At 38.2% G+C, this 24,502-nt stretch overlaps 1 protein-coding gene across 4 annotated transcripts in view; it reads right to left on the bottom strand.

Annotated features, from left to right (window-relative positions):
• The window catches only part of THRB (thyroid hormone receptor beta), a 224,619-nt gene that overhangs the window by 57,289 nt on the left and 142,828 nt on the right, over nt 1-24,502 (bottom strand). For all 4 annotated transcript variants that reach the window (XM_083376160.1, XM_083376158.1, XM_083376162.1 and 1 more), the window contains exon 3: nt 8,029-8,091. In XM_083376160.1, coding sequence (XP_083232286.1) covers nt 8,029-8,035 — 7 coding nt within the window. In that variant the 5' untranslated portion in view covers nt 8,036-8,091. The remainder of the gene's footprint in view (nt 1-8,028; nt 8,092-24,502) is intronic.

The raw sequence follows: 24,502 nt of genomic DNA, 5'->3' as shown, positions 1-24,502 counted from the left end.
TGATAAATTGAAAGATAAAAAGGACAAGTGTACGAATTGGAAAGAGGGGCACATAACTAGTCAGAATATCAGCAAATAGCCCATGCCTGCAAAGATGAAGTGAGGAAAGCTAAGGCTCAAAATGAACTAAGGCTTGCGACCAAAGTCAAAAATAACAAAAAATGCTTCTTTCAACATATAAAAAACAAGAAAAAAATTAAGGAAATGATTGGTCCATTAGTGGGGGAAAGTGGCAAGAAGATGACAAGCAATAGGGAGAAAGCAGAACTATTTAACTCATTTTTTGCATCTGTCTTTACACAAAGGGAAAAAACAGTCCAACCTACCAAAACCAGTGCCATAAAAAACAGAATAGAAATGCAAGTTAAGATAGGCAAAAAAATGGTAAATGAACACCTGTCCAGCCTAGACGAGTTCAAATCACCAGGACCAGATGGATTACACCCTAAAGTACTCAAGGAACTGGCAGACGTGATCTCAGAACCACTGAGCTATATTTTTCATAGATCCTGGAGCACTGGGGAACTACCAGAGGACTGGAAGAGAGCTGATGTAGTTCCCATCTTCAAAAAAAGGAAAAAAATAGATCCAGGAAACTACAGACCTATCAGCCTGACCTCAATACCTGGCAAGATTCTGGAAAAGATAATCCAACAACAAATCAGTGAACACCTTGATGCAAACAAAGTCATCACTAAAAGTCAACATAGGTTTGTCAAAAACAGATCATGCCAGACAAATCTTATTGCATTCTTTGACCAAGTGACAAAATTAGTGGACCAGAGGAATGCTGTAGATATAATTTACTTGGACTTCAGTAAGGCATTTGATAAAGTAGATCACAACCTACTACTTGATAAGATAGAAAAATGTGGGTTAGATAGCATCACCACCAGATGGATTCGTAGCTGGCTGACAGGCCGTACTCAGCGTGTGGTCCTCAATGGAACTGCATCCACATGGAAGGAAGTGTGTAGTGGGGTGCCCCAGTGCTCTGTTCTGGGCCCAGTGCTCTTCAATATCTTCATTAACGATTTGGATGAGGGCATAGATGGGGAACTCAACAAATTTGCAGACGACACCAAGCTGGCAGGAATAGCCAATACTCCAGAAGATAGGCTTAAGATACAGAAGGATCTGGACAGACTCGAACACTGGGCACTATCTAACAAAATGAAATTCAATGGTGAAAAAAGTAAGGTTCTACATTTAGGCAGGAAAAATCAAATGCACAGGTATAGTATAGGTGGTACCTTGCTCAATAGTAGTAACTGTGAGAGGGATCTAGGAGTCCTAGTAGACAATCACTTCAATATGACCCAGCAGTGTGTTGCAGCTGCCAAAAAAGCCAACACAGTGCTAGGCTGCATTAACAGAGGGATAAAATCAAGATCAAGTGAAGTACTAATACCACTTTACAATGCCTTGGTAAGGCCACACCTGGAATACTGCATCCAGTTTTGGTCACCACGATGTAAAAAAGATGTCAAGACTCTAGACAGGGTACAGAGAAGAGCAACAAAGATGATTAGGGGGCTGGGGGCTAAAACATATAGGGAACGGTTGCTGGAATTGGGTATGTGTAGTTTAACGAAGAGAAGAGTGAGGGGTGACATGATAGCAGTGTTCCAATATCTCAGGGGCTGCCACAAAGAAGAGGGAGTCAAGCTATTCTCCAAAGCTCCTGAAGGCAGGACAAGAAGCAACAGATGGAAACTAGTCAAGGAGAGAAGCAACCTAGAACTAAGGAGAAACTTCCTGACAGTTAGAACAATTAACCAGTGGAACAACCTGCCTCCAGAGGTGGTGAATGCTCCAACACTGGAGGTTTTTAAGAAGAGACTGGACAGCCATTTGCCTGAAATGGTATAAGGTTTCCTGCCTGAGCAGGGGGTTGGACTAGATGACCTCCAAGATCCCTTCCAACTTATTATTATTATTATAAAAGGCAAAAATGACACCGAATGAACTGAAACCCTGTATACAAATCTTCTTTATTGTAACTTTCTTATAAGAAAGCTATATTCTAGATATTTGATTTCTTGATATACAGAGAATGATATGAGTTAGATTCAGAGAATTCAACTCAAGAGAGATAATCAAATGAAATCTAATCCGATTTATAATCACAGTTTCATTAAAGTAAAGCAAATGAGCTAGAGTTAAATGAAATCAATACAACAATACTAATTTATTATTTTCTAGCCAGAAGAGAAGAACAGTACTTAAAATAAAAAATGGCTGGGCAGATTCTTTTTCAACCTATTCCCAATTCAGCTAAATAATAGATTTCTTAAGTCTCACTTTACATGCAAATTAACAAGTATCTCCTACATTTATTTGTCAAACAATGACAAAACTGCAACTTTCTTATGCTTTCTCATGCTTCTATGGGATGATTGGTCATAAAGAGAAGCATGATGGTCCTAATTTTTTTTTATATATTTCCTTATTAAGGCATTAAGTGGATTTTCCGATGGAACTGATTTTATTATTTTTTTTAAAAATGGGGATTAATCATTGTTCCTTTATATCAGCAACTTTTCAGTTCTTGTTAAAATTCAAAATAATTTCAGCACTTCATAGATGCTAATTTCAAAATCTGAAATGCTAACACTATATCTATTTTTTTTATCCATTAGCCATTCAATGCCTCTTTTCCACCCTTTTGTTTTGCTTATAATCTCTCTTAATAAACAGTTCTCAAACATAAAAAATTGCATGCTATTTTACAGTCCTGAATTGGTCTAGTAATAGTACTGTAAAATGTATTTTGGAATATTTTTCTGAACCATCCACATTTCTAACCCACTTTCTTCCTAGGAAATCTTCATTTTCAATAGGAATTAAAGGAAAAATAAACTAGAAGTGCCACAAAACCTGCATTATTATGCAGTCTAATTATCAAGAAAAGGAGGTTTTATAATAACAAGGCATCTCATTATAACACAATGATAAAAGGTTGGTAATTTGCCATTGCTTTTGGAAAACAAAAGGGTTCATTTTTGAACAAATCAAGTTATTTATATGCCTGGGCACTTCTATTCATTCCTTAGCATATTGATAAGAACAACTAATGGCCATTTCTGTTTGGGCTGACAGACTTGCAAAGGCCATTTTACATTATGCCAACTGCAACTGCAGCAATTATGACCCGCTGGAATAAAACTATATAGAACTAAGGTAATAAGCCATTTGTTAAGTGACACACAGTGATTGTAATCGCCATTACTCAAGCCTTCTATAATCCAGTTTAAATTTTAAGAGCCTTACTGTGAGTGCCCAGCGTATTTCCAATGCTTTATTGGTCCTGGAGACTGGACTAATCTTGATAAAGGCTAGGATGTGGTTCTGCCATCCTAAATTTTGAATTACAATAATCTTACAGATAACTCCCTTGCTTTCTTGATCTTTTAAGATAATTACCTATCAATTTGGAAGAAAAGCATAAATTTAGATCAAGGTGCTCAGCTCTGAAAAAGCTTTGATGGACCTGAAACAATGGGTTCTTTATAGTTATCTTCAAAGAAATCTAACTGCAAAGTCCCTTCTTATATGGAATCAATGTGATTTTTATCAATTGCCATAGCTACTTGTCATTTAATAATGTAGCTACGCTGTGGATGCTTTATTCAGTTACATATACACTCAGATATAATTATTTGTTCCAGTATTTGTGTCTGTGTGCGTAAGATAGACTGTAAATAAAGATGATGTTGATAAAAATGATGATAATTTCCAAGGATTGCACACTTTTATCCCTTGATGTTCTTCATATATAAAGGCTTAAATTATTTTACTTCCCTTATGATACTTGCAAGGATATGCACCTACATGTAATGTTTTGTGAATGGTTGTTCTGACAGAGTTCTTCAATCAATTCAGCAGAAGACTCAAATCACTTGAGTATCGCTTCTTTTTTAGTTGAGCGAAAAAACTGAAGGATAAACTATAACTTGGTAGCTGTATCTCCCCTCTCCTTTTTTCTTTTTTATGCTACTTAAAAAGGTGTTTTAATGTAGAAAATAATCCAACTGTTCATAATTATGCAGCTAGTTACTTTAATGCTTTTCTCTTCAGTTCCATCAGATCAAAGGAATCTTTTGTCTCTGCTTTCAAAGTAACTGAAATTTCTTTTGGTTAAACTGATTTGCTTACTGAAATTCTATAGTTAGGGTAGGGTAGAATAGGATAGGGTAGGGTAGGATAAAAAGGGTAAGGTAGAGTAGAGGAGGGTAATGTAGTATAGGGGAAATGGAGAAAAATGAACTGTAATGACTAGTTTAAGCAGTCATCAAGAGGCAATCTGGATTCAAATAGATACACAAACATAAAGGAAACCTCAGAAATAAACGAAGCAGAGCATGCTTCTAATGCTAGAAATATAATGAAAGGTTAGCTCTTCCAATAAAATCTGCAAGATAGGTTGAAAAGAGCCTTTCTTAACTTATTTTATATATATTTGGGTTGTGAACCGTAAGAAATATCAAGGGTCTTGAGAGGTTTTCTATCCTTGTAGGACTTGCAAAGTTTTCTATTCTTGTATATTTAATAATAAGTACGTTGCTACAAAAATATATTACCTATCCCTTGTGTCCTTGTGTAAATATAGAAACTTTGGGCCAAAAGTAGAAAGGCAGTAAGTCCAATAAGTCAGTATAATTTAGTAGAAGGCTGTTTCTTTTCTCTCCCAATGTAGACAAAGGCCGCTCATAAGAAGGGTGGGGAAAAAAATCCCTTCCCTCTCTCCTTGCAGGGGGAAGCAAATTCAAGAAGCTTTTGACAGGGAAAGTAGACAATTAGGAAAACAAGAAGGCAATTCTCACCCAGTTTTCAAGTGCTTTCAAGTGCTTTGTTGTGCTTTTGGCTTTGGCAGGAAACAGCTAAATGATGGGCCATGGGAGTGGCCGATCCTTTCTTCTTTGGTTTGGAGAGTAGCTCCAAGCCGACGGGAGGGCCGCCGCCCATCTACCGCAGACTGGAGAGACCTCTCCCCCGCTCATCACCCCTCCAGGGCAACTTTTGACCCCTTTACAGGGGGCCCCCAATGAAGAAATCCAGGCAACACGAGGAGTGAATCCCTCGCACGTCTGGGAGCACCGAAATTCCGGAACCGGTATCCTGGATTCAAATTTCTCATTCTAACGCTAACAGTTTAATCTTAATTAACAAGCATTTATCATTTATTGAGAAAGTCCTAAGTAAAAATGTTTTCTCCCAGTTTCTTAGATTTTAATTAGTATACAAAATCTAAATGCATGATAAAATAACATTTATTAATCATGATAAAACAACAGTTTATGTTTGATTGATAATTAAATAAAATATATTTAATCATTTAACAATTTGTTATTGCTGTGCACTACAGAAGAACCTGAGTGGCTTGCAAAAAAATAAAAAAATCTAGCAAAAATAATTAAAGCAGTTAGAACCACCATAAACAGGTAGGTTGGACTAAAACAACCAGAACAATAAACAATATACCAGTATGACAGGGCCCACACCAATTAATAATAACCATATTAATTCCAAGCCTGAAAAGAGAGCCAGATCTTAAGGGTTTTCTGAACCCCAAGAGACTAGCATCATCTGTATATCTAGGGAGATACTTTTCAAGATGGTGTGGATTGCCACAAAGAAGGCATGCTTCTTCAATCCCATAAAATGGCAACATTTAATTGAAGGGACCTGGAGCATACCTACTTTGTTGGAATGTATTGGTTGGAAAGAAACAATTGGAGATAGGCATTCTCTCAGATAACCAGACCCTATGATGTGAATGGCTTTATACACGGCAATCAGCATCTACTATTGCATCTGGAAACCTATGGGCAACTAATACAGCTTACATAGCAATGGTGATACATAGGCATAATCTGAGGTACCTCTTAATGCTCACCCATTGCATTTTGTAGTTTCAGGATGGTCTTCAAGGGCAGCCGTTACTTTTGCATGGAACATTACAATAGTTCAGTTGTAAGGGGACCAGGTTGTGAATGAACATTTGAATGCCCTCCTGGTTGAAAAAAAGTACAAATGTTGCACAAGATGACTTTGTGCACAGATGTGCTTGGCCACATCTACCAACTGCTCTTCAAGCCAAAGTTGCAAATCCAAGAGGACTCTCAGGTTGCATAGTCTTGAAGGGGAAAGTATAACACTATCCAAGACCAACAATGGAAATTTCTCTAGCACAGGTGGTCCAAACAGGTACAGTCAAACAGTTTTGTCAGAATATTTCTTCCCATCCAAACCAAATACCCTTCTGGTGAATACACTGACAGATTCATCTGTACAGTCTGACATCAAGATATAAAGTTGAATATCATCAGCTGCATTATCTCACCTGCATGAGGTTTCATGCAGACGTTAAATATGAGAGAAGAGCATGTCAAATCCCAAGGGTCTGCACAGGTTCGGAGCTGTGGGTGAGATCTCTGCCATCCACATTGCCTGAGATCAAGTACTGAGCAAGAAGGCAAATCACTGCAATATAGTACTTCCGACTGTCAACCCTTGCAGCTGGTCCAGATGGATACTACAGCTGATGATATCAAAAGCCACTGGAAGACCAAGGAGCACAAGAATGGATTAACCAAACCTATCCCAGCTTCACCAAAATCATCAACAAGTTTATCTAGTGCTGCCTCCATGTTATATCCCAATCTAAAACCTAGCTGAAATTACTCTTTATGATCCATTATCTTTATATATCTCTGCAATTGCCATCCAACTACTTTTTTCCACAACTCCTCCCTCCCAAAAATAATCTAATCACTGATTGAAATTTTACCTAATTTTTCCCCCCCAAAAGGGAAGACTAAAAACTGGCTGATAGTTACCTAGAATGGAGGAATGCCTTCTTAAAGAGGAGGGACATTACTATTTCTTCAAGGCTGGTAGTATCACTTCTTCTTTCAAATAATTCCCTATTGAGCAGGCCAAGTATTTATCTTATTTTTTAACACATAAACTACATTTTTTTAAAAAGGAAAAATCATATTAGCCAGATTTAGTGGTCTCTGAAGAACGCCTATAAGAAATTTCTAAGCTGTCTTTATCCTTGTTAGATGAAATTCAGGAGCACAACCTTATTCAATCTTGATACAAAGATACATCAATTCTTTACATTTTTCAAGGATAACTATCCAGTTTATGGAAAACATTTTACTTCACACATTTGCTACTCTTTATTTAGTGCCATTATTTACCTTAGACTAAAGATTCTTTTTCTTATTAGGGTTTGTTCTACCTGGTTGTAGAAGTTTGCACTGCACCTGCTTATTTCAGAAGCACAACCACCAAAGATCAGAGAAGTGTTTTTTCTTCAGAATGCTTACTGCAGACCCTGACACTGCTTTGGGAGGGATGAAATGGAGTTAAATGTGAGGGGCCCAAGTTCACCCAACTGGCTTCTGTTGGCTTCTATATAACTGTCCGTCTAACAAACTAAAACGTAGGCTTAAATTCAATTTTAATAAATATAATAATTGGTTATAGTTTGTAGACATATATACGCTTTAATAATGTATTTAGCATTTCAGAATTATAATTCTACAATTTTTAAATATTTGATTTAATGGAGAAAAATGAGAAGAGTAACTGAAGGCAGATAATTAGGATTTTCACAACATGCAATCTTGGTATGAACCTGAGCCCCCTGAACCTCTTAACAATTAAAGGGGAAAAAACATAATATAGATGTCAACAATGTATTAAAGTTCAGGTTGTTTGCTAATGAATGTTTAAAATGTATTGCAGGGAAAATTTTGCACATCTCTGAGATAGATGATAGCTAGAACGATGATACACAGGAAGACTGACAGGTAGATCAATATCCATCTAGTAAAAATTATTGCTCAGTTTTACTCCATATAATGAATTAAGGAGTATATGAATCCTTAAAAATGAGACAAATAAATATCACATAATTGTATATACATTGTATCAGCATTGTAGCACATATGATTAAATTTTTAAATAACCTGGGAACATATGGACAAATATCTTATAAAAAAATCTGCATACCTGACATGCTGCTGAGATCAAAAGAATGTAGTCATTCTCATTCTTCTCCTTCACCTGTGTCACCTGTTTAAAAAAGTAACGTTGTCAATATTTAATGAATATATTTTATTCATTAAAGTATACACTGGACTTTTTGTATAGTGTACTTGTGGCTGCCAATGACAGAACACTATTTTCAATGTCTTTTCCCCATCCTCCATCCCTCTTGTAACCCCTTCCTTTCAAATGAATGTAAATAGAAACATTAAGTCCCTTCTTGCTAATTGTTCCAGTACCAAAGTGAACATTCCAAAGAGCAAAGGAGAGTTATTCATCTTTTCTCTTTTCTATATCCTTTAACTATTTCTTTGGCTGCCTTTGTATTTATTTGTATGTCATTTTATCTTCTTGCTCTTCTTCTTGATTTATTTATTTATTTTTGGTCTTATGCAAAGACTGCTCAAGACTGGATATAATAAATATGATCACATACAGAAATCTTAACCACAGGAGAAATACCTTAGGGATAACTCTCAGGGATATTTGCCTCTAGCTCCTCCCTGTGGTCATCTGAAAATATTCATGTGGAGAATATTGATAGTTGGTATTTACATAAGGCACTATGGACATACACAGATTAGAATTAGGAAATTTGGTGAATTTTCTAAAGAAATGAAGGATTGCATTCATGTAATAAGAACTATTTCTGGACATTCTTGTGATATGAGTCATATAGCAGCTAATATTCTGCCCAAAAGAAAAAAAGCATACTAATTTGCTTGTTTCTCCATGTAGGAATGAAGAAGAATATGAATGATCAACAAAATAGATCAATTTCTATTTTGAAACATCAATCATGTTTCAAGAAACAATACTTTTTTTCTCCTGCATGTCTCTGATCTAGACAAAATGTCTCAACACCTTTGTGTGGCTTCTATATTTTGTATACTTCAACCAATTCTATTTTTTCCCAAGCAATTTTTATTCTACATATTTACCTTTGACAAACTGCTTTCTTTCCTATACTATACCCTTAAAGCTGTGGCAGTTGCATTGATTATTGCTAGGAGCATTATGATTGGGGACAGAAAACAAAATCTTCTCCAGCTAAACACTTTGAATCTCTAAGCCAAAATTCCTTGTGTTCAAATTTTATGATTTCTTGAAGCAAGGGTGGCTTCTGCTCTTTTCTTGAAATTTACCACAAAAATTTGCAACCACAATCAGCAAACTAGAAAAAGACTGTCTACTAAGTCCTATGACTTTATGTCTAAATCAATAGTCTTTCTTATTAAAAGTGAACTATACTTGCAAAGGATAGCTAAAGGATAGCTAAAAAAGAAAACAAAATCTTTTAAAATCATAATTTAATCTAAGGTAAACATTTTTAAAACAACATGTTCAGAATTTAGCAAGCTTAACCTGCTCAGAAATACCTAGTATACTCTAAACATTCACTGGGTTATGTTATAAAATAAAAGCATGTATTTTCAGTTATTGTCGTACTTCTCTGAACAGTATCTTGCCATGATATTCAAATCATCTCCTTCCTGATTTTCAAGAAGTCTTGAAAAAGATGGTTATTCCATCAAGTTTTATGGATACGGGGCTGCCAAAACTATTCATCTTCTGTTTCAATTCTGAACATTCAAATTACCAGTTTATGTCTGTGATTTATGGTTTTTAATTTGATTGTTTATTATAAATGATTTCCCTATTACATATAACAGGCCCTCTAAACATATCAAGATAAAAAAAGTAAAATAAATGAAACAGAATAGAAACAATATAGCAATTTGATATCCTACTTAATAAATAAGAGCATGTCGATTTATTGTTAACAGTGTTTAACTTCTACAAATAAGTGACAGCTTATTCTTAAACAATATTTGTCTGTCAGAAGGAGTTTTACATAAAATTAATCTAGTATTCAGAAAATTGAATCTATAGAACTCAATTAAGCTTTTAATATATATAAGGTCTATGTGATAAGAACTAATACCACTAATGGATAAATTCTTAGTAATGTCATATACCAAATATACTAACATACTTAATATTAAACTAAACTCAACTGCTATAATAATAATCTAAATTACTTATACTTAGTAATCTTAAACTAAATTAAATTGTGCTGTAAATACCTTATCAGTGATATTGTGTGCACAACTCCCTCAAACTATACATAATTCAAAAGTGACATAAGAAATTAATGTTTAGTGATTAAGAAGCTTTAGTGTATTAATTCTTAAAACAAATTATATTTTTGATGCAAACTTTTCCATATTGGTTCGGAGCACTTTCACTCTCATTTAAATTTTAATAAGGGACAGTTTATCTTCTATGTGAATTTTCATCATTGATGGCAGCTGATAGATAGTAAGTGCTTTTTATCATCATTTTCAGGTCACCCTAATTGCCAATCAACTTAGGAGAAGGCTACTAAAATGTCAAATAGTAAGATAACAAGTTTTGGACACCTGGATTAGTAGATTTATTAATTATAATTTAACCTTCAAAAAAGAGCTCTTCACTAAGCTAGGCATAGGAAAGGTGAATTAATGTGTTAACCATCTGTTATCCTATAACTGAGCCTTGGTGGAGCAGTGGGCTAATGTCTCCTTAAGTAACACCAGCTGCCTGCAATTAGTGCAGGTTCGCATCCCACCAGGCTCAAGGTTGACTCAGCCTTCCATCCTTCCGAGGTAGGTAAAATGAGGACCCAGATTGTTGGGGGCAATTAAGCTGACTTTGTAATAATACCGCTTGGTGTGTGTGTGAAAGCCCTAATAAGCAGGCATATACATAGAATGAAGGCTACTGCTAAGCTTGTAAGCCGCCCTGAGTCTTCGGAGAAGGGCGGGATATAAATGGAATTTTAAAAAAAAGGGAGAGTGCAAAACTTGGGTTGAAACTTAACATTAAGAAAACCAAGATCATGGCATCCGACCCTCTCAATTCCTGGCAAATAGATGGGGAAGAAATGGAGGTAGTGACAGATTTTATTTTCCTGGGCTCCAAGATCACTGCAGATGGGGACTGTAGCCAAGAAATTAAAAGAAATTAAGTAACACCAGCTGCCTGCAATTAGTGCAGGTTCGCATCCCACCAGGCTCAAGGTTGACTCAGCCTTCCATCCTTCTGAGGTAGGTAAAATGAGGACACAGATTGTTGGGGGCAATAAGCTGACTTTGTAATAATGCCGCTTGGGGGGGGGCGAAAGCCCTAATAAGCAGGCATATACATAGAATGAAGGCTATTGCTAAGCACATTGATTTGTGCTTAGATTGTAAGCTGCCCTGAGTCTTCGGAGAAGGGTGGGATATAAATGGGATTAAAAAAAAAGACACTTGCTCCTGGGGAGGAAAGCCATGGCAAATCTAGACAGCACACTAAAAAGCAGAGACATCACCCTGTCAACAAAAGTGCGTATAGTCAAGGTTATGGTCTTCCCAGTTGCAATGTATGGCAGTGAAAGCTGGACCATTAGAAAGGCTGAGCGCCAAAGAATTGAAGCCTTTGAACTGTGGTGCTGGAGAAGACTCCTGTGAGTCCCTTGGACTGCAAGGCAATCAAACTGGTCAGTCCTAGAGGAGATCAACCCTGACTGCTCTTTAGAAGGCCAGATCCTGAAGCTAAAACTCAAATACTTTGGCCATCTAATGAGAAGGAAGGACTCACTGGAGAAGAGCCTAATGCTGGGAAAAATTGAGGGCAATGGAAGAAGGGGATGACACAGAATGAGGTGGCTGGATGGAGTCACTGAAGCAGTAGGCGTGAGCTTAAATGGACTCCAGAAGATGGTAGAGGACAGGAAGACCTGGAGGAACGTTGTCCATAGGGTCGCGATGGGTCGGACACAACTTCTCATCTAACAACAACAAAAGGAAATTAAAATATAGGAATAGTGACTCTCTCTCTCTCTCTCTCTCTCTGTTTCCCTTTTCTGTTCTCTTTTCCTTGTCTATGTGTGTATATGTGTATCAAAGTCTTTGTATGTGAGGTAAATGTGAGTGTTAATTGTCTCTAATCCAAAGAGAAAAGATTTTCAAAATTCTACTAGAAATTCTGCTTAAAATAAGCCACCAAAGGATATACTCTTACGTTGTTTGTTTGGCCAGCAAACAGGGTGAAGAGAAATGTGTTGTTGCTTTTTTCTTTCTCTCTCTGTACTTTTAAGAACAGCCCAAAGTTATCAGTTCTCCATGCCTTTGTCTGCCTCTCCTCAGACAGTCCACCCAGAAAGGGAGGAGGAGATCTTGTTCTCATATCTTTCAGTCCTGCATAGATGACCCCACAATCCTTTGGAAGCAGACCACACTGACCCAGAGCAGACCTTCCATTCATTTCAGCCATGAAATTGGGTTTGATCCACCCATCCACTAAAAGTCACCATGCAACCAGACTGGAACAGATCTTCCCAAGTCCTAGCATTCCCCAAGATCCCTGTGAAAGTTGCAGAGGATGGAAGGAGTCCTGGAGCCATTGGCCCTCACATGAAGCTTCAGAAGACAACAGAAGACTTTTCCTTCAACTCTGTAATACAAAGGAGACCTGCCAAACTGCAGTTTAGTTATATTAAAGTAATCTACTATGTTATTCTTTTTTTCTCTATACATACGAAGCTTGGTCATGTTCATACCCAAACTAATATGGAAATTGGAGCAAAATTTGGAATCAATTGTGTAAACTTTTTGTATGTCCAAATGCTGGACCTCATCAAATCTGATCAAACTCTGAAAAAGAGACAGTTAACTTTATTTTTTTTAAAGTTAATCTTATTTCAATCTTGTAAGTATTGCTAAACCAAAATGTTCAAAGGAAACTGCCAAGATAAATCAACTGAGTCCTAAATAAAAGAGAAGACAATCTTGAGCAGCTGATCATTTTGGATGAAAAACTAATTTCAGGACTTTTTTGTCTGCAATTAAAATTGTACACTATTTAAGGTATATGTTAGCAATTAGGTACTACTGTTCAACCCATTTATACCACAGCATTATATTTTACCTTTGCATTGTAAAAGGTCACAATTTAAATTTATCACACTAATTATAGTCTCTTTTGTGGTAAATAGCTATTTCTTCAAATGATAAATATCTATTTCAATTCCACAATGCAGTTGCAGGATCAAAAACTGCTCTAAATGTCAAACTGAATGTGAAAACAACATTAGCAAGGAAAAAACATTGACTATAATTGTATAGCTCCTACTCTTATAACTATATAAATGTTCCTGAACCCTTACTTCTTCCAGCAATGAAAATTATAAGCAGTACAGTTTTTACCCAGATTTGGTTTCATCTGAAAGGAACTATCATTATATATTTAGAAATTATACTAAACTTTATTTATTAATGAAGTTTTTACAAATATTCACCAATTGAACACCCTTCAACACATGTGAAATGCTCTTCCACACAGCATTTTTGTCTCACTTCAACAGCAGCTCAGATCTGTGCATTTTTTTCCTTTTCATTTCCTGATTTTCAGTTGTTGTTGCCTATTTTGTCTTGTCTATTCTCCTTCCTTTTCTCAACATGCCCAAACAATAAAAAAACAATATAATGGTGATGTTAATATTAAGAATTCAGCTTAGGATAGAAACTTTAATTATACAACAAATATATTGATGTATTTCAATCAGCAGCAAGTTCTTTGTTTCATTTTACAGATATGTTCACAAATCATATTAAACTGTATTTAGCTGAAAGAGATGTTAACCATTGATTTCTCTGAAGGGTTTTTAAAAAAATATTCTCAAATTCTGCTCCTATTATGAAAATTAATGAAATAATTAAAAAAACCTAGATCAGGAGTGTCAAACTCGCTGCGTCCTGTGACGTGTCATGACGTATCGTGACTTTTTTCCCCTTGCTGGAGCTGGGGTGGGCGTGGCTTCCACGTGACGCATCTGGTCTGTGGGCCAGCAGTTTGACACCCCTGACCTAGATATTTATCAGGAAATTGCCACTTTTATATTAAAATCTGTTCAGACTAGGATAGAAGGTTTAGAATAGACTAGAGTTTGATTGCAAGGGTGATAAAATTCTATGAATTAATCTATTTGACATTTTCCCAGCCCTTTTTATTTGTGATTATATATTTTCTAGTACAAGTTTCTATTGCCTATTAATCATGGTTTATACTCTCATATATAGAGAAAAAAATCAATTAGAATCTATCATGGAATATTAGTTTAGAAAATAATAAGAGCAATGCATCATTCTTTAACTGAAAAATACAATAATGCCATTTTTGTTTTTAACAAATTTTCTGTAACTTAATCATAGTAACTAACAAGGAATAAAAATGTTATCTAAAACATGTCAATAAAAATTAAGTTAGCAGAGATAAAATAATAAAATTCATGCCCTATTAAGCTTATCATTTTTTCTATCTTTTCTATTTTCTAGAGCAGACATGTCAAACACAAGGCCCGGGGGCCGGATTCGGCCCGCGAAGTGGTTTCATGTGGCCTGCAAAGCCATCCTGGAAACAGTGAGGGAATGGCCCCCACTGCCTTGGCCCTGGCCCAGAGACCCTCCTTCCACCACAGAACCTCAGATCTGTCCCACTCCTGCCCAGGCCCCCATAGGCACCCTTGATGTGAACGATGTAGAACTGGCCATGCTCACCCAGTAGGTCATACGCACTCTAGCCATGCGCACCCAGTAGGCCACGCCCATCCTGGCCATACCCACCCAGCCACCTGAGGGCAACCGCAATGCTGATGTGGCCCTCAATGAAATTGAGTTTGACAACCCTGTTCTAGAGGATTAAACCAAGCATCTGTTGAGCATAGATATTTTATAAAAAATTTGTTAAAAAATTAAGTTACAAATAAAACCATAAAAAAACTACAAAAATCAAGGTTTTGGTTATGATCTTCAAGTCCTTACATGGCATGGGTCCGGGGTACCTCGAGGACCACCTGCTGCTGGCGTCAACTCCCCTCCGCCCTGTGCGTTCCCACAGAGAGGGCCTCCTCAGGGTGCCTCCGGTCAGGGAATGTCGACTGGTGGCCCCCAGGGGGAGGGCCTTCTCTGTGGGCGCTCCAGCGTTATGGAACCAACTGCCGGTTGAGCTCCGGATGGCATCGGACCTTCGCTCCTTCTGGCGCGGTCTGAAGACCCACTTATTTGAACTAGATGGTCTGGCCTGATGGGGAACGTTAGGGTTTTTAATGGGTCTTTTATTGTTATTGTAATTTTTAACTGGGCACTTGTTTAATTCCTTTTTAATTTTTGTATTGTTATTTATATATGCCCTGTTAACCTATTATACAAATTTAATAAAAGTAAAGTAAAGTAAAACAAAAATGAAAACTTTGTATTAAGGCTTTTTTTATGGAACACTGTCATAGAAAATTATCTGTCACCATTAAATAAAAATCAGAGGAATAAACTATTCCAGATAAAATTAAACAACTTAGAAGTAATTATTTGCACATCACAAGTATGGCATCATATTTTTGGGAGATCATTGATAAACTGCAGTATGTTCAGAAAATTACAAACTATTGTTTGTATTAAAGGACTGCAAGGAAAAAATATCAATAAAGAAAAATATTTGTCACTCAGTGTTGAAATGAGTAGTTCTTGGTGCTCTCTGAGCTTCTTGTTTTCTTGCAGATGTTTTTTTTACCCAAACTCAGTGGTGGAATTCGAATATGTGAACAACTGGTTCTCTGTGTGGATGCTGCTTCCAAAAGTCCATTCTGGCCCTGGGCAACAAAAAATTACCTATTGGAGGACTTCCAGTTTGTTGCGCAGCCACCATGGATGCTCAGAAGATGAACACCATCTTCCCCATCCAGTTTTGGATCGCTGGGGGACTCTGAAAAGGGTCGAAAGTCTCCCCATAGAGGAGACCAGCAAGGAGGGGCTTTTGCTGGATCGCGGGAGAGCGGTAGCTCTCCTGTTGTAGCAGGGAAGTCTCTCCAAACCGGCAGACCAAAGATCGGCCATAGGATTATGGCTCATCACTAAGCTGAGGGCATCCAAAGTCACACTTACCATCTGGCAATCTTAAAGCAGCATGGAAGACTGGTTGAGAACTGCCTCTCTTAAATCCTGACTTGTGTCTGTACCTGCATAAGCTGCTAAAGTATTTTTCCCCCTGTGAGAGGGAAAGGGGATTTTAACCCTCCCTCAGGGGAGGTTTTTAAAACATTGAGGGGGAAAATGGAAAAAATTGGATCACTCATTGAAATTCTATCTCTTAAAATTTGTGGATTAAAAGACTTTTTATTCACTATTTCCTATTCTCTATTTTTGGCTGAAGATCTGGACTTTTCTCTTCAAAACAGAAGTAAAATTGAAAAGATTAAAGCAGCTCAGGGGCGAAACATCTTGTGGCTAATCTGAAACTAAGTTGTTATTATTTAAAGAGACTTGGTTGACAGCCCAGAACCTGTAACTTTGATATCAGCTGTGGGAAAGCTCAGCTGCATCCTTCACTGAGTGGATTCCCTGATTGTAAAGTATGTATTAACATATCACTATGGAAGAAGATCAGGAACAAACTCTCTGTATGCTGAAAAAAATACTGCAGACCCTTATTATAGTTCGGGATGAAATAAGAAATTTCAGAATAAAACAAGAAGATAAGCTGGAGAGGCAAACTCAAACTATGACTATAACCAAAGAACTATCTATACAGAATACAACGGAAAAAGTGCAACAACTAAATACAATGCAGATGATTTAACTACTCAACAAATACAGAGAATGGAAAATCCAGAAAAGAAACTGACAATATGGAAAAAGGAAAAAAATTCTATAAAAACCAGAAAGATCTTGAGGAGCCAAAAGAAAAGATGGAAGAAAAGATAAATTGCTTAGGACAACCATGGCGAGAGGGGAAAACAAAGAAACGATCTGTCAGATTTACTAAACTTCTTTTAAAAATGGCGACTGAATGGTGTTTCCAATGCCAAATAATGGGCATTGGAAGAGGTGCTTGACGATTCAAAAGCATGGACATGGAGGACAACATGGCAGAGAAAGAAAGCTAGAATAAGACCGAAAATGAATGGAGGATTGAAATAAGTATAGAATTAAAATAGAATACATTCTAATAATTAAGAAGTATATTTAGAATATAAGAAGCAATATTAGAATATAAATATATGAAATGAGATAAAGAAAACTTTGGTTATTTAAAAGTTAGTAGTATAAGTACTAATAGCTAAATCTGAATATTGATTGTGGTTGAGTAAAAAAAGAGGAAGTATTAAACGCTGAACTAAAAGAACTGTTGGTTATTAAACTTAAGGTATTTGAAAACTATTAAAAAACAAGAATATTATATTATTTTACTAATTTGTCAATCTGAATAAATACAGATAAGATGTGTATCCTGAATATTAGATTTTGTGAGGAACAGTGATAAAGGAATTGGGGTCATTTAAAAGCATGGAAATGATAAATATTAAACATTAAATTTAATTATTAATTGAAATTAGAATTTGGAAAAATTTATTAGGTCATTAATTGTCTAAAAGATGGAATGTTTAAACTGAGATATATAAAAACTAAAAACTATTGATAAATGTTAGAAAACTTTCTTTTATTTGATTGATACACTAAGATTTGTATCAATTTAAATATAAACAGTATACATTAAGGGGGAAAAGAGAGGGAATATCTATAGTAAGAATTTGAGTTTATACTAATGATATCTGCACGTAACTGAATTATTGTAACTCAGCCGCCATGTTGGTTCTGCTGAAGTGGTGCGAACTGACTGAATCCCACCACTGCCCAAACTAAGTAACATCATGCTAGTGAAAAAGTTATGAGGAACAGGTGGGAATGTTCAACCTGCAGAAGGGAAAACTATAAGAAAACATGACAGCTCATATAGCTAAAAGAGCTTTTGTGTAGAAGTTGAGGCAGTGACCTTAGTTTATAAGGAAGCCAATTCATTTGGAAAGCAAGTAGAATTTCTTAATGGAAACTCAATAATGGAAGGGACTGCCTTGACAATTGTAAGATTCTTTTCTGCTAGATATTTAAATAAAGGCTGGATAGCCTTCTATTAACAAATAATATAGGAAAATACTTAAAATAACATAAAAAGCCCTTACTACAAGCAATTCAGGTATTAAAATTAAAAAAGTATAAATAAAATAGTCTTTAAAGATTTACTTCATGAACTATAGCAGTGTGAGTAAGCAACATAATATTTTGCTTTAAGTATTCATTATTATCAGAGGAAAAATACAAGGCAAGATATGGCTTTCAATATATTATTAAAATTATAAGGTTATTTATATTTCCAAATACTTTTGTTTCTAGTTTTTATTTTTATTTTAGATTCTGCATCCATAATATCATATTAAAGTTGTGTAATAATTATCCACTGGCTGAAAAAGTTGCTGATTCTTAACATCCTTTCATCTTACAATGGGTGCATAGTCAAACATAGTTTTTCTCAGAATACATAGTTTTTCTCAGAATCATAGAGCAAAACAGGATGAACTGCCATTTACTCAACCCCAATTCCAGTCAGACAGGCGTATGAAATCAGGGCAAAAGTTTGTAAGAGGTAGAAAAGAGATAATCTCACCTTATGTTAGGGGAACAAGCAGGAATATTCATTTAAACATTCTAATAAAATTAATAAAACATCTAACTCAGTTTCAGCTAAAGATTGGCCCAAAGTCACCCAGCCATGAAAATTGGCTGGATGATTTTGAACCACTCACTCACTCTCAGCCCAATCCACTTCATAGGGTTTTTGTAAAGAAAGTAGGAGGAGCAAGGTATGTTGGATATTGCCTACTTATTTGTAAAAATAATAAAACCAGGATACAAACAAATCAAATAAAGACCTCTTCTCTGAAGACAATCTAAATTCTAGAACTATCAAAACTTTAACACTGCTTGGCCTTTTTATTCTTACCTCACACATCATTTAACTATAAATGTGTGAGAAAAGAATCCAATAATTCCTGTAAACTAATATAGAGTGGAATTTAAGGGGAAAAAACTAATGATAAACAGAGTTACAGTTGCCCAATAATCCATTCAGTAAGAACCCATATCTCTTTCTAACTCCTTTCATACAGTTCTTTCTTTTTCCTGCATGCAACAAAAAGAAAATAAGAATAAAAACAAATGCTGTTTGTTTTTTAAAAAATGTACTAATCTTATAACAAGAAAGAAAAATACTGACTTACTTGCAGCACTAAACTCTTATTATTTTCTTAAACACTGTTTCTTAGGCACCTTGTGCCCATATGATGGCATTCACTGGCAAGCAAACTAGGACAATAAGAAAAAAAGATCTGAGTTTATAATCATTGATCACCTTTTCTCCATTTCCAGTAAGAAATGGTTAGACCAAAGAAAGGCAAATGCTGTAGTAGTCATAAAATTTAATTGGATGGATGCTCTGGTACTGCAGGCCAGGCAAATTCTGGGCTGCTTTGAAAATGTCCCATAAACATGAACATCAAGATTACTGAAACTGAAGAGGAGAAATCAAAGAAATATCCCTGAAACACTCCATTTACTTTGGTAAGATCTACTGTGGCAAACCTGTAATTATCTACTCCAAGCTACAACAGCAGAAGAAATGATAAGTTTTTGACAGATGTGTTACCCATTTGCTAGCTTGAGGTTTCCCTGTATACTTCGGAAGAGATAAGCATTTAACCAAGGACCAGCTCAGACAATTGCTGAGTTGCAAGATAAACACTTCTAGATCTACTATAATAGCTGACTTGCTAAGAAGCTTTGGATTCCACAGGTCAATTCCTGCCTGCTAGTATTAGCCACTACCAGTAGTTGAAACCCCGCTCTGCCTAATTGTGGTTTGCTCACAAGTGCTCTGACTTGCTAACAACTGTAGAAGCAAATAGTTAGCTAATAATCCCAAATGTCACAGTGATGCAGAAACCAGTGCCTGATCCATGAAATTTCTAATTCAAGTACTCTTAATTCCACAGCACATATTTTATTCCTTACATTGTAACATTTCTGTACCCTTAACTTTTTTAGAATTAAGCAGGACAAACCATATTAAAAGTGTTAAGTACTGGGAACGGTGAAGCATTGACGAGGTGATTGGTGAAAGCAACAACACGTTTATTAGCTTAACACAGAAGCAGCACTAACTGCTGCTTAACTTCTATTTATACAGACTGACGATAGGCGGTGGCCAATGGAATTAAAGCAGTATTTCCAACCCAAGACACAAGCTAACATTTCTGCAGACAAGCAGTCTGGAGTTTAAACAGACACAGCAGTTAACTATTAATAATGGTTCTCAAGTAATTTACATCAATACATAACAATTTACATCAATACATAACAAAAAGTTTAGTGAATATGCAGACAGAATAAAACCAGAACAAAACCTGTTCAAATATTAAGTCCAGCCAGCGACTAGTTTGCTAGTCTCTGGCGCAGTTGGTCGATGTGCCGGCATAGCACTTGACCATCTTACAGGACCACTTCGTAAGAGAGTGGCCCTGACACCTTGCCAACCACAGCTACCACCCACAGTGCCCCTTGACCGTAATTCCAGGCCCAAATCCGGTCACCAACTTGAAAACTTTGTGGTGGTTTTGGCTGTGCTGTGTCCAAGGCAACTAGATTGACTGCAATCAATCTAGCTTAGTAATTAAGCGCTGTCCCCATCTAAGTTCTGCTGGGCTTCTGCCTGTGGAAGTGCAGGATGTTGTGCATTGGCAAAGTAGAAAGTCTGCCAACTGATGCTGCCAATCGCCGATGATCCTCTTTAATGACTCTTTGGTCGTCCGAACCATGCGTTCTGCTTGGTCATTCGAAGCTGGGTGGAGGGGGGCCGAAGTGGTGTGCCTGATCATATTAGCCCTCAAAAAGGATTGGAATTCTGCAGAGGTAAATTAAGCCCTGTTGTTGGATACTAGAATGTCGGGCAACCTGTGTGTGGCAAAGATTCTGTGCAGTTCCTGGATGGTCCTGGCAGTAGTCATAGTTGGGACAGGTGTGATCTCTAACCATTTAGAGTAACTGTCCACCACAATGAGAAACAGCTGTCCCTGGAATGATCCCACAAAATCAATATGGATTCTTGATCACGGGGCTTGCGTGGTTTCCCAGTGGTGGACTGGGGCTTGAGGCATTTTGGGTCTGGATTGCTGGCAAATGTGGCAACTGTGTACTTGGGCCTCAATATCTTTATCCAACCCTGGCCACCATAGGTTACTTCTTGCGAGTGCCTCCTTCCGGACTATTCCTGGATGTCCCTCATGCAGAGACTCTAAGATTCTGACCCTCAAGGAGTTCGGGAGTATGACCTGACACCCCCAAAGAATGCAGACCTTGTGAGCTGACAGCTCATCCTTCCTCCTACTGAAGCTCTGAAATTTTTTTTTTATTTTAATTCCATTTGTTTGGCCCCGGACTCGTGTCTGGCCATCGTGTGAGCACCCAATTCAAAATGCGACTTAGCGTCTTGTCTGAGGCTGTCTCAGCAGCCATATCCCCTGCATGGAGGGGAGATTCTGGAAAATCCTGGATAGCCAGGATGCATGCAGCCGGAGCAGGGTCTGGCTCTGTGTGCGGCAAGGGAAGCCTACTGAGGCCATCCACATAGCCCATTTCCCTGCCCGGTTTGTGAATTAGCCTGCAGTTATAGGCTGAAAGAAAAATGGACCACCTCAGCATCCATGGGGAGAGGATCTGAGGTGTTTGTTTGTCCATAGTGAACAAACCCAGAAGTGGCTTGTGGTCCGTAAAGACCATGAATGGGTGACCATACAAATAATCATGAAATTTTTTGATACCAGCAAATATTGTCAATGCCTCTTTATCAATCTGGGCATAGTTGCGTTCTTCCTGGGACAGCATCCTTGAATAAAATGCTATGGGAGCTTGCCTGTCAGCCATTAAATGGCTCAATTAGGCCACTATTCCCTAAGGGGATGCATCACATGCAATGCTCACAGGCAGCTTTTCATTAAAGTGTGTCAGTATCGAGTTTGATGACAGCAGTTATTTGACTGCCATGAAGCTTTTTTCATGGATGCTTGTCCACTGCCACTGTGCCTTTTTGTCCAAGAGCCTCTGTAAGGGCTCTGCCACTGCGGCCTTCTGTGAAAGAAAGGCATGATAAAAATTGAGCAGGCCTAAGAATGCCTGAAGCTCCCCCTTTGTCTTGGGCCTGGGAGCTTTAAGCTTGGATTCAGCCGGGTGAATTCCTGAAGCATCTATGCAGAACCTGAGGAACTCGGTTGAGTCTACTCCTATTTTGCATTTTTCCTGCTTCAGCTTCAGGCCCGCTTCGTAGAAACGCTGAAAGACGGCTTTGAGCCATTCTGCCAAGGTTTCTACTGACTCCCCAGCTATGAGGACATTGTTGAAATAAGGCACACACCTGGAATGATTTTTAGCGTGCAGTCCATCACGCTTTGGAAAATTCCTGGGGCTACACTGACCCCGAACTGCAGGTGCCGAACCCTGAAGGCTCCCCTGTGGGTTACTATTGTCTGAGCTTCTGCTGTGGCATTATCCACTGGCAGTTGCTGGTATGCTTGGGCCAAATCCAACTTAGCAAATATGTGACCTCCCTGTAATGACGCCAAAATATGGCTGACTACAAGCACCGGACATGCACGCTGTTGAAGTGCTCTGTTAATCATGCACTTTAAATCAACGCATATGCATACCTCACCATTGACTTTAAGTGGTGTAACTATGGGGGTTTCCCACACACCGCTATCTACTGGCTGCAACACGCCTTGTTGCACCAGCTTGTCTAGCTCTGCATCGATATTTGGTTTGAGAGCAAAAGGCACTCTGCGAGGTTTGATCCTGATGGGGGTTATGGTTGGATCAAGGTGGAGGGCAATCGAAGGTCCTTTGTACTTGCCTAAACTAGGGCTGAAAACTTCAGCAAACTCCTGGCAAACTGCTGACAGTTCTGCTGCTTGCGTTCTGTTAATGCCAGTCACATGGATGCCCAAGGCATCAAACCAGTCTAGCCCGATCTATTGGCCCTTGACTACTACGATGTCAAGGGGACCCTCAGACTTTTTGAACTGTACTCTAAGCGTAGCTTCTCCTTTAACCGCTACACGAGAGTTTTGAAAATCCATTAACAGGAGATTTAACGGCCTGAGTTTAACTATTCTGCCACTGTGGCCGCAAATGTGGTTAAAAGTACTTTGAGACACTATAGAAAGGGCTGACCCTGTGTACAGTTCCATATGGCATGGAACTCCTTGAAGCTTGACCTTGAGTCTAAGCTTTTCTTTAAGGGCAGTTCTAAAAATGCTCCTTCTATTTGAGCAATAGCCAACTCTGTGTTGCCCTGGGGCCTCAGTACCTTTCCTGGGAAATTCTTCTTGTGGACTGTTTTTCTGTTGACCTTTACAGACGGCAGTGATGTGGCCTTGTTTGCCACATGCCCAGCACATTGCTATATGGGACATGCACTCCTGAGCATTTGTGTCAGCTTCCACAGCCCGCACATCGAGTGAAGAGAACTGCCTTCTCAAAAGGCTGCTCCCCTCCTTCAGGTAGTTTCTGCAGCCGGTCAGTCTCAATGTCCATGTTGGGGTCGACAGCTCTTTCTGCATCCTCATGGTGGACAGCTTCTGGGCTGGGAGTGTTCTTGGAGGGCTGCAAGGCTTTGACGGCTCCCCCAGCAGCTTCTTTGGCCACTATCTCTTTCAGGGCACCTTGGAACATCAAGGTTTCCTTTGCAAATAGCTTATGCTGAAGTTCCCTGGTCCTCAACCTACATACCAAACGGTCTCTCAGTCTTTCTTTGAGGTCTGTGAAGTTGCAGAGATGGGACGCCTGTCATAGCGCGGCAACAAATTTGACAGCTGACTCTCCTGGTTGCTGCTTCCTTTGCTCGAACACGTGTCTCCATGAAATGATGGAGAGCCTAGGCTTGAAATGTTCCTTTAGCATTTTCTTGAGCTCGGGATGGGCGACCGACTCTAGTGCAGCTGGAGCAACTAGGTTTTCAGCTATATCGAACATCGCCTGGCCACACACTCACAGTAGCATTGCGGCCTTTAAGCCATCCTCACTAACTTGGTTAGCTCTCAGATAATTCTCGACTCACAAAATGTACGAGCTCCACCTTTCGGGATGCGACACGTTGAACTCTGACAGCTTGCCGACCTTGGCCATGGTGAGCTGTAACAAACCTCTCAATGCCTTGTGCTGCTAAGGGCTTCTGTGTTGGTCCTAGGGACGGATCCCTTAGGATGTGGTGTCTCCAGTGTGGCTTGCTGGCAGGCAGAGGGGGGAACGTGGTTCCTACCAGGGCGCTGATGCCTGGTCTTACCCCTAGTGACTTCTGGCTCTCTCTTCTTTAGCAGCACAACCCACCTTCGTCACCACTGTTAAGTATTGGGAACGATGAGGCATTGACGAAGCAATTGGTGAAAACAACAACGTTTATTAAGTTAACACAGAAGAAGCACTAACTGCTGCTTAACTTCTATTTATACAGACCACCGATAGGCAGTGGCCAATGGAAT

The sequence above is a fragment of the Vipera ursinii genome (assembly GCF_947247035.1).
Source record: "Vipera ursinii genome assembly, chromosome: Z".
NCBI classification, from domain to species: domain Eukaryota; kingdom Metazoa; phylum Chordata; class Lepidosauria; order Squamata; family Viperidae; genus Vipera; species Vipera ursinii.
Note: the sequence above shows the minus strand (reverse complement) of the source record. Positions and strands in the feature narration are given on the sequence as shown.